Raw genomic sequence first — 11,208 nt, forward strand, 5'->3', positions numbered from 1 at the left:
TCTGTATCGCTGAGGCACGCAAGCCTCCCCACCAACGGCAAGGTCCATGGTTCATGGGGGGGGGGGGGGGCATTATCCTGCTGAAATGTAGAGTTTCTCGAGGATCGAATGAAGGGTAGAGCCACAGGTCTTAACACATCTGAAATGTAACATCCACTGTTCAAAGTGCAGTCAATGCGAACAAGAGGCGACCCCATACCATCACACTGGGTAATACACCAGTATGGTGATGAATACACGCTTCGAATGTGCAATCACCGCAATGTCACCAAACACAGATGAGACCATCATGATGCTGTAAACAGAACCTAGATTCATCCGAAAAAATGACGATTTGCCACTCGTGCACCCAGGTTCGTCGTTGAGTGCACCATCGCAGGCACTCCTGTCTGTGATGCAGCATCAAGGGTAACCACAGCCACAGTATCCGAGCTGATAGTCCATGCTGCTGCCAACATCATGGAACTGTATGTGCAGATGGTTGTTGTCTTGCAAACGTCCCATCTGTTGACTCAGGGATGGGGACGTGGCTGCACAATCTGCTGCAGCCATGCGGATAAGATGCCTGTCATCTTGACTGTTAGTGATACGAGGCCATTGGGATCCAGCACGGCATTCAGCATTGCCCTCCTGAACCCACCGATTCCATGTTCTGCTAACAGTCATTGGATCTCTACCAACGCGAGCAGCAATGTCGCGATACGATAAACCGCAATCGCAATAGGCTACAATCCGGCCTTTGTCAAAGTTGGAAACGTGATGGTAAGCATTTCTCCTCCTTACACGAGGCATCACAACAACGTTTCACCAGGCAACGCTTGTTAACTGCTGTTTGTGTATTAGAAATCAATTGGAAACTTTCCTCATGTCGGCACATTGTAGGTGTCGCCACCGGCACCAACCTTGTGTGAATGCTCTGAAAAGCTAATCATTTGCATATCACAGCATCTTCTTCCTGTCGGTTAAATTTCACGTCTGTAGTACGTCATCTTTGTGGTGTAGCAATTTTAATGGCCAGTAGTGTACTTTGAAAATTTGTCACTGTGTTGTCTATTTGATTGACGTTATTTCTCAGTTGATGTCTGTCACATGCCGCTACGGAATTTATATAGCTGCTTCCGTCTCCACTGTTTGACAGAGCCTTAGCCAACAGTAAACAGGCTACCTGCAGGCAGCTCACATTGAAGATTTAAAATTAAAACCTCTGGGCTCATTAACGTTCTTGGATAGAAAGCCTTTAATCTGGTCCCTCACCTTTTGTTATCACTCAAAGTGGTTCAGATGGGCCATATTTTACAGTAATACTGTGCAGCAAGGGTTTTGCCATCAAAATTGCTTCAATGTGGGTGCAACAGACTGCAATTTTGTGGTTTGTCTGGGTAATACTGCTGACACTGTAGTCAGTCACAGGTGGCTGCTGACGTGCTGCCGAGGGGGGGGGGGGGGGGTTGGTTTTGTCCACTGAAGATGAGAATATTTCACATTAAAGTGAAGTATTTATTTCCGTGCCCATAAATGCTTCCCTCTCACACTCACCATTGTTTCCTACCTCTCTCACCGAAAGCACTGCAGTTACTTGTTGGAGAGGAAAACAATATTGTTTAGATTTTGCTCTGAAGTTGACACAGCCACATGTGGTGGTTGTTGACACAAGGCAGTCTTGCACAGAACAGGGTGAACAATGCATTTTATAACTTTGATTTGTCTACAACCATATCTGTGAGAAGTGGACATTAATGTATATAAAGATCTCAGTCTGCAAAATCAGTTGTCAAGCTGCAGCTGATGAACTCAGAAACAGCACTTTATGAAAAGTACAAAACCATTCCAAAGCATTCAAATACTATGCCAATTGTGAGGAAATAAGTACCAGAGGAACTGTGAAAGCACAAGTGACTTCATTCACACTGTTTGCATTGAATGCCACAAGTTTCGTAATATCTCAAACACTGAACCAGGAACTAATGGTGTAATCAGTGGCATGCACTGGTGTACAAAAATAAAATAAAAACTGTATTCTAATTTCAAACTTCCCTTCATGAAATATTTAGTCCTACCAAAGTGTTGCATACTCCTGGTACCACGAGGTTTATTCACGTGGAGTGAACCTTTAACAGCTACTTTAAATGTGTGTGTGCTAGTCACATGTAGCTAAAAAGAGAAACATCTAAAAAGAGTAAACATTCTCTCGTATTTGTATGTATTTATTAGCAATTTACAGGCAAATGGTTTGTATCAGATGTTTGAAGAAGTGCTTCAACATCCTGGTAAAATTCTGCAACAGGTGTGTATCCAGAATCAGTTCACAAGTTAAATTTTCTGTAGCACTTCACTTGCTCAAGAAGGAATGCATCTGCAAAACCAAATTTCTCTCGTTTTTCCTAACTTTATCCTCACATCATTTAAAAGTAGTGAAGCCGCACTCACCTCCACTAGCTCACATTCATCCACTTTTTGGTCCCTCAAATATTCCTGGCCCAGAAATGTATTCCAGAAACGTATTTCCACAAACAGTGCTGGGCAATAATGGCTGCTAACATTTTAGGACATGTGGCTGCAATTGATGTGACTCCACTGTTGCCAGACAACACTGTCATGATATCTCGTTGGTAATATACAATTTTTGTAACCCATGTAAACATACCTTGATGAACTGAGCTACCTAGATGCCGTTATTGGCCCTCACAGCAGTACTACTCTTTGAAACTGCGAGATCACGTCTGAAGCTATTTACACAAAGTCTGTTGCACACACACCTCTCTTACTTTACAGTAATAACTTTACTCAGAACCATTACCCAGTAGAACCACTCTTGACATGTTGCCTAGTGGCTGACAAAATTTCTGTGACATTGGAAGGAACTTCCCAAATTCTGTTAGCTTGAGAGTTCTCCAAAAATCCCACTAGGTGTTCAATGAGCACCTCAAAAGCTTTACCAAGTGTCACACTGTGCTTCAACTAGCAAAAATTCACAGCACCTGCAACAAGGGCTAGCTGAAACTAATCGCCACCTCGAAAAAATAAAGTTACATAGTTATATCTAAAAACACAGATGATGTGACTTACCGAACGAAAGTGCTGGCAGGTTGATAGACACACAAACAAACACAAACATACACACAAAATTCAAGCTTTCACAACAAACTGTTGCCTCATCAGGAAAGAGGAAGGAGAGGGAAAGACGAAAGGATGTGGGTTTTAAGGGAGAGGGTAAGGAGTCATTCCAATCCCGGGATGACTCCTTACCCTCTCCCTTAAAACCCACATCCTTTCGTCTTTCCCTCTCCTTCCTCTTTCCTGATGAGGCAACAGTTTGTTGTGAAAGCTTTAATTTTGTGTGTATGTTTGTGTTTGTTTGTGTGTCTATCAACCTGCCAGCACTTTCGTTCGGTAAGTCACATCTGTGTTTTTAGATATATTTTTCCCACGTGGAATGTTTCCCTCTATTATACTCAAGTTACATAGTTACTTTTTTATGTTTGTTTTCAGGTATGTGTCCATACAGAAGGAGATAAAACAGAATAGTGCCACCCACTGATGAAGTAGAGTATTGTGTGGCAACTTGTTTTCTACATTAGAAGGAGAACAGTGCCACCACGACGCTTGCCGAACTGGCAGAAGTGTATGACAGTGCACCATCGTACGACACAGCAGTCAGCTGCCACAGATACTTCCAATCTTGTCGAATAGGTCCAAATGACAAAGAAAGTGGAGACCACCCCTCTAAAGAATCAAAAGAAGGGAAGACCCCATTGCTCGAGGACTAGCATCGTACAGTCAAGGCAATAGTATGAACGGTGGAAAGCAGTGAAAGTTTCCAATAAGTTGCACAACATTTTCAACACAATCATGCAAAAAGCCTGTTGACCTGAGAGCAGCATAAATATTGCAGCCATGTCGAGCCAATCTAGACAACTTCCTTTGCCACTTAATCACTAGTGAACACTGACAAGTTTATCACTATTACTCCAATAGAGGAGTCAAAGCAGTGGAAATGGAGTCACTACTACCAGAGATGACAAAGACCCAACAACCATCACGATAAGTGACAGTGCCTCTTAGCAGGCAAACCGTAGAAGAATACTACCCTAATGTCCTGACAAGGTTATGAGAGATTGTCGAAACAAAGTGTCACGGGAAGCTGTCCAAAGGGCTCTTTTTGCCCCCTGATGGATGTCATTCTGGCTCATCCTCTATACGGCACAGCATTTCTTGCTGCTTTCCGGATTGCAGAATTTTGCATCACCATCTGTCTTCTCCTGACATAGCACCCACTGATTGGCTGCTTGCATAAAGCAGCCGTGCTGCTCGATTTATTTTTGAGGTGGTGATTAAAATTTTATCCTCACCCTTCTCACAGCTGCCAACATGATAACTGTCTTCATAAAATACGCTTTCACCATGAGACTACACAAGACCTTCGCTATGCAATTGGAGCAGGAGGTGTACCTCTACAGACGAGTTCGGGTCTAATTCCTTCCTGCAACCCATTCATATCCCATGGAAAAGATACACTACAAATAAAAAACACTAAAATTGTTCCTTTACTTCTGCAATGGCCAAAAAACCTATGTCAGAACAGGGACAAAAGTATTACTTCCTGGTATTTTATTTACTTTTTGTTATTCAGTATCACTTAGTGACTTTATAGTGACATCAAAAACCATAACTGAAAAATGGTGGCATCTCAAAGTTTAGCCTATCTGATGCAGATCCCCAACCACACAGCCATACTCTACCACGGGAGGCCGAGTGAAGTGTCAGCAGTCTCTTTAGTAGACCTGTTGCATTTTCTACAGTAAATGTAACTATATGATATAGTAAACATGTTCAAATATTTCTTCAAAAAATTTCACTGGAACTGACTATTTTTTAAGTTAATTACAAAAAATAAACATCAACAGTGTAGGAAGAGAGATCGCTACTTACCATAAGAAAGACACTTAAGATGCAGACAGGTACAATTAAAAGACACTTACACAAAGCTTTTGGCCACAGCCTCCATCATCAAAAGAGAGAAACAGACCATTCATATACACAACCAAGCACATCTCCTACACACATGACAGCAGCTCAGGCCAGAATGCAGCTATCACATGGGATGGTAGCAGCGATCTGGAGGGGGTGGGGAGGGAAAGGGGAAGGGGAAGGAATAGTAGTACATGGGTAGAAGACAGACAAATGCTATCTAGCAGTGTGTGCAAGGACTAGAATGCAGAAATTCGCTGCTTGTTTATCGACATCTGAGGACAAGGTGCTCTTCAAAAATTTTGGTGTGGAGATTTGTGAATGTGAACAAGCTGGCGGCCCACCATCAAATACAAAGTGTGCAGTGTTTCGCCTATTTGCAAGGAATAGGCTAGTTAACAGGTTTGCTATGTAACTAAATTCCATGCTATCAAGTTTTTCATAGTATATTTTCCCGTACTGAACAGAAACACTTAAATCCATCTCCAGAAGTGACTGTCTAGCAATTCTACAGGAAGCACACCGATGCTGGAAGAGTCGGGCATCCACACAGACACGTGATCTGCTCAGCCTAAGTCAGTCAGGTGGGAAGTCAGCTTAGTAGACTCAGATTCTGCCTGTTAAATATTAAGCAGCGACCAGACAAACCGTGTGAAGATGGATTCTCTTATACCTGGAGAAGAGATCGAACAATTTTTTTCACAGTGCCAGCGTGTGTGCCGAACATAATGTGCCACTTTCCACGAGTACGGATGTGCACATAGAGCCAAGATTTTTTAGATAGTATATGGCAGAACAGAGCTAACTGCTGTCTCCAGATCTTTGGTCGGTTGTCAGCATCTGTAGCCCAGAAGCAGTGAACACTGCACCACATGAGCACAAGCTTCGAAAATTGAGCACCGAGGAGCAGCCTGACAATCCTTAACTGTTAACAGTTTGCTCCCCAGAAAACACTGAAGTGCTATTCCTTGCATGTGGACAAACCACTGTCGACATTTCTACGCACACTGTAGGCATCCTGTTTTAGTTGATGAAATAAGATGTTTGTCCTAACTAAGTTGTCAGTATCAACAAACAACTTTAAGGGCAGACTGTTGCAAACAGATGCATTCTCCAATGAAATTCATTGTTTTGTCAGCCTTACAACTGACATACAGCAGCTTTCTAGTGATAACTCGTAGTGAATAGCTGGTAATGTTATCATTTATCGGTAGAAAAATTTCTTCCAGAAAAATTTTCAAGTGTTGCTACAGAATAAATAATCAGTATTTTCAATTATGATCAATGTTATACGTAAACATGGCAGGAATGATTAATTCTTTAAAGCAGTCGAGTAAGCTACCGATTTGAAACACACAATCTTTCTTCCGTAATTTTTGTTTAAAACTTTTACACAAAACAAAGGAAAATTCAGGATAGAATATAACAATGTTATGAAAAGAATAGTTGCTTCTGACAAGGGAACCTTCCCGTCACACCCCCCCTCAGATTTAGTTATAATTTGGCACAATGGATAGGCCTTGAAAAGCTGAACACAGATCAATCGAGAAAACAGGAAGAAGTTGTGTGGAACTATGAAAAATATAATCAAAATATACAAACTGAGTAGTCATGTGCAAGATATGTAACATCAAGGATACAAGAAGTTCAGAAGCGCCGGGGTCCCGTGGTTAGCGTGAGCAGCTGCGGAACGAGAGGTCCCAGGTTCAAGTCTTACCTCGAGCGAAAATTTTACTTTCTTTATTTTCGCAAAGTTATGATCTGTCCGTTCATTGACGTCTCTGTCCACTGTAACAAGTGCAGGCGCGGCTCGTAATTAAAGGCTCTGAGGCGGAGCCGCCCCAAAATATATGTTAAAGTAAATTTCGCAAGAACGTATTACATAATTTAAATTATCAGGACGAATTTCGCATATTTCCCGTTCCGATTAAAATAACGACGGTCAACATTTTTGGAACTGTTTGTATCGATAGATGTTTTCCGAATGGTTAGTAGTGTTTAGGCTGCGCCTTGAAACGTCCGTAAGCTGCATGTAGTAGCGGTTTGGGGGCGTGGCTTCTACAAAGTACTGCTCTTTATGGGCGACCCGAAGGCTCAGGGCTTTCAGCCTAAGGGTGTCGTACCAACCACCACATATTTTTCAGGTTCCACTATCTATGTAATAAAGGAATGTAGAGTGGCCGAAACTTCGCTATCCAATCTCTGTCTCTGCATATCTCTACTACGCTTCGATGCGTCATTAATCGACATTTAGTATTATTGTTTTGATAATGTTTTACATAGACGTTTTGTTTCTGCTATTGGCTATTTTATCCACATTTAGAATAAGTTTGCAAATATCCCGCCAGAGTGCACTACACTACAGTAACGTACCAGTACTGCCATCTAGCGAGAGTTTCATAAGTGGTTAGAGGACAAAACGCGCGAAATTTGTCCCGTTACTTTACCTTCCTTGCTTGCTGATGCTGACTGCTTTTGTTGATACCGTGTGATATTAGCAAGTTTCTTTTTCGGAGTATATTTTGCAGGATTTTAGTGAGTTTTACTTGCTGGTGAATACCTGCAACATACCGCGAGTGTGAAACAAGCGCAATATGAATTCAGTGTGCAAATTAATAGGTAAAAACTTGGAACACGGCCATAGGATGAAAGTGAAAGAACTTGGTGCTTCCAGACCCGCATTAAAGATCTCTCCGAAACGCGTCTTTTCATATGATTTGCTGCAAAGTGTCAGAAAATGCAATAATGACATATAAAAACAGTAACCAAAGATTTTAACACGAAGTTAGCTTCTAATGATATTTAATACCTGATTATAGAAGATACAGTATGTAAAATTATGGGTAGAGCGTGATCTGCCCACCCCCTCCCCCTGAATTCTTAGTTGTTTACGTCAGACTAATCTGTAGCGTAACCCGAGGTCTATGTTGGCTCTGATCAATAAATGCCACAGCCTTCCCCCGTATAGAAACCACGAGCCGCGCCTGAACAAGTGTCTGTTTTCTCGATTGATCTGTGTTCAGTTTTTCAAGGCCTATCCACTGTGCCATCTTGTAACTAAATCTGAGAGGGGTGCGATGGGGGAGGTTCCCTCGTTAGCATATAGCGGAGATGCCGAGTCGCAGGTAGGCACAAAAAGAAGACCGTCAAAGTAAACTTTGTGTCAAGGTCTTCACCAGAAATAAACAACAGGCATGCACTCACTCACTCACATGCAAAGACGTAGGCTTGCTTGCCTTTGTGTGCGCGAGAGTGTGTGTGTGTGCTGTCTCCTTTCGACGACGGCCTTCCTGACAGGCTTCTTGTTGTGCCTTCTGTGACTCAATCTCTGCTATACGGGTAGTAGGAACTATTCATCTCTTAACACTAATATTAGACGAGTGATTTTTATGTTTACTGTAACTTTTTGGCATTAGCCTATATTATGAAGGCTAATTACCTCAATCTGTTTGCTGCACATACCTTCTAATCCTTTAGTTTTAGCCTGCAGTTCAAAGAGATTCACAGTACAAGTTTGTGTGTGTGTGTGTGCAAATGTCTGCTTGTGTGTGTATGTGTGGTTGGATATGGGTATGGGTATGGATATGGATGTGTGTGCGCACGAGTCTATACCTGTTCTTTTTTCCACCTAAGGTAAGTCTTTCCGCTCCCGGGATTGGAATGACTCCTTACCCTCTCCCTTAAAACCCACATCCTTTCGTCTTTCCCTCTCCTTCCCTCTTTCTTGATGAAGCAACCGTTGGTTGCGAAAGCTTGAATTTTGTGTGTATGTTTGTGTGTATCGACCTGCCAACGCTTTCATTTGGTAAGTCACATAATCCTTGTTTTTAGATATATTTTTCCCACGTGAAAACAAAGATGATGAGACTCACCAAACAAAAGTGCTGGCAGATCAATAGACACACAAACAAACACAAACATATACACAAAATTCTGGCTTTCGCAACCAACGGTTGCTTCATCAGGAAAGAGGGGAGGAGAGGGAAAGACGAAAGGATGTGGGTTTTAAGGGAGAGGGTAAGGAGTCATTCCAATCCCAGGAGCGGGAAGACTTACCTTAGGGGGGAAAAAGGACGGGTACACACACACACACACACACACACACACACACGCACACACACACGCACACACACACGCACACACACACACACACGCACTTAAAGACAAAGAGTTTGGGCAGAGATGTCAGCTGAGGCGGAAGTGCAGAGGCAAAGATGATGTTGAATGACAGGTGAGGTATGAGTGGCGGCAACTTGAAATTAGCAGAGATTGAGGCCTGGTGGATAACGGGAAGAGAGGATATATTGAAGGGCAAGTTCCCATCTCTGGAGTTTGGATAGGTTGGTGTTAGTGGGAAGTATCCAGATAACCCGGACGGTGTAACACTGTGCCAAGATGTGCTAGCCGTGCACCAAGGCATGTTTAGCCACAGGGTGATCCTCATTACCAACAAACACTGTCTGCCTGTGTCCATTCATGCGAATGGACAGTTTGCTGCTGGTCATTCCCACATAGAATGCATAACAGTGTAGGCAGGTCAGTTGGTAAATCACGTGGGTGCTTTCACACGTGGCTCTGCCTTTGATTGTGTACACCTTCCGGGTTACAGGACTGGAGTAGGTGGTGGTGGGAAGGTGCATGGGACAGGTTTTACACTGAGGGCGGTTACAAGGGTACGAGCCAGAGGGTAGGGAAGGTGGTTTGGGGATTTCATAGGGATGAACTAAGAGGTTACGAAGGTTAGGTGGACGGCGGAAAGACACTCTTGGGAGGATTTCATGAAGGATGGATCTCATTTCAGGGCAGGATTTGAGGAAGTCGTATCCCTGCTGGAGAGCCACATTCAGAGTCTGATCCAGTCCCGGAAAGTACCCTGTCACAAGTGGGGCACTTTTGTGGTTCTTCTGTGGGAGGTTCTGGGCTTGAGGGGATGAGGAAGTGGCTATGGTTATTTGCTTCTGTACCAGGTCAGGAGGGTAATTGCGGGATGCGAAAGCTGTTTTCAGATTGTTGGTGTAATGGTTCAGGGATTCAGGACTGGATACTTCCCACTAACACCAACCTGTCAGAACTCCGGAGATGGGAACTTGCCCTTCAGTATATCCTCTCTTCTCGTTATCCACCAGGCCTCAACCTCTGCTAATTTCAAGTTGCCGCCACTCATACCTCACCTGTCTTTCAACAACATCTTTGGCTCTGTACGTCTGCCTCGACTGACATCTCTGCCAAAACTCTTTGCCTTTATAAATGTCTGCTTGTGTATGTGCGGTTGGATATGTGCGCGGTGCGTGTGCGTGTGCACCTGTCCTTTTTGCACCTAAGGTAAGTCTTTCCACTCCCGGGATTGGAGTGACTCCACATCCTTTCGTCTTTCCCTCTCCTTCCCTTTTTATATATAATAGAAGGAAACATTCCACGTGGGAAAAAATATATCTAAAAACAAAGATGATTTGACTTACCAAACGAAAGCACTGGCACGTCGATAGACACACAAACACAAAGATACACACAAAATTCTAGCTTTCGCAACCAACGGTTGCCTCGTCAGGAAAGAGGGAAGGAGAGAGAAAGACGAAAGGATTTGGGTTTTAAGGGAGAGGGTAAGGAGTCATAGCCTCTGTATATGTCTGCTTGTGCCTGTATATGTGTGGATGGATGCGTGTGTGTGCGCGCGCGCGCGAGTGTATACCCGTCCTTTTTTTCCCCCCTAAGGTAAGTCTTTCCGCTCCCGGGATTGGAATGACTCCTTACCCTCTCTCTTAAAACCCACATCCTTTGATCTTTCCCTCTCCTTCCCTCTTTCCTGACGAAGCAACCGTGGGTTGCGAAAGCTTGAATTTTGTGTGTATGTTTGTGTGTGTGTCTATCAACCTGCCAACACTTTCGTTTGGTAAGTCACATCATCTTTGTTTTTAGATGTATTTTTCCCACGTGGAGGATTAGTTCATATTTAAAGTGAGTGCAAATTTAAGTAACAAATTGAAAATTAATTTTTGCAGTTCAGTGAGAAAACAAAAACTAATATATCTGTAGCACACATCTTAAATTGAAAAGAGTTACATTTTTCAGATACATTACCCATGAAATTCTGGAGCATTAGGGTCCAAGTATGTGAATCTAAATTGTTGAGAAGGAACAGGTACTTTATCATGTTGCTCCACATTTTCATCCACTGGCAACCTGAAACAGTGAAATTAATGGAAAAAGAATCCTTTAGAGTTCAGGTAACTATTTACAGAC

General features: G+C 42.9%; 1 protein-coding gene across 1 annotated transcript in view; it reads left to right on the forward strand.

Annotated features, from left to right (window-relative positions):
* LOC124716812 (trichohyalin-like) overlaps positions 1-10,975 on the forward strand; it is a gene marked incomplete at its 5' end in the record, with an annotated part of 59,760 nt that extends 48,785 nt beyond the window's left edge. Inside the window, one exon of the mRNA XM_047243362.1 lies at positions 10,968-10,975. Coding sequence (XP_047099318.1) covers positions 10,968-10,975 — 8 coding nt within the window. The remainder of the gene's footprint in view (positions 1-10,967) is intronic.
* Between the last annotated feature and the right edge of the window lie 233 nt (positions 10,976-11,208).

Source organism: Schistocerca piceifrons, chromosome 9 (genome assembly GCF_021461385.2).
Source record: "Schistocerca piceifrons isolate TAMUIC-IGC-003096 chromosome 9, iqSchPice1.1, whole genome shotgun sequence".
Lineage (NCBI taxonomy): Eukaryota > Metazoa > Arthropoda > Insecta > Orthoptera > Acrididae > Schistocerca > Schistocerca piceifrons.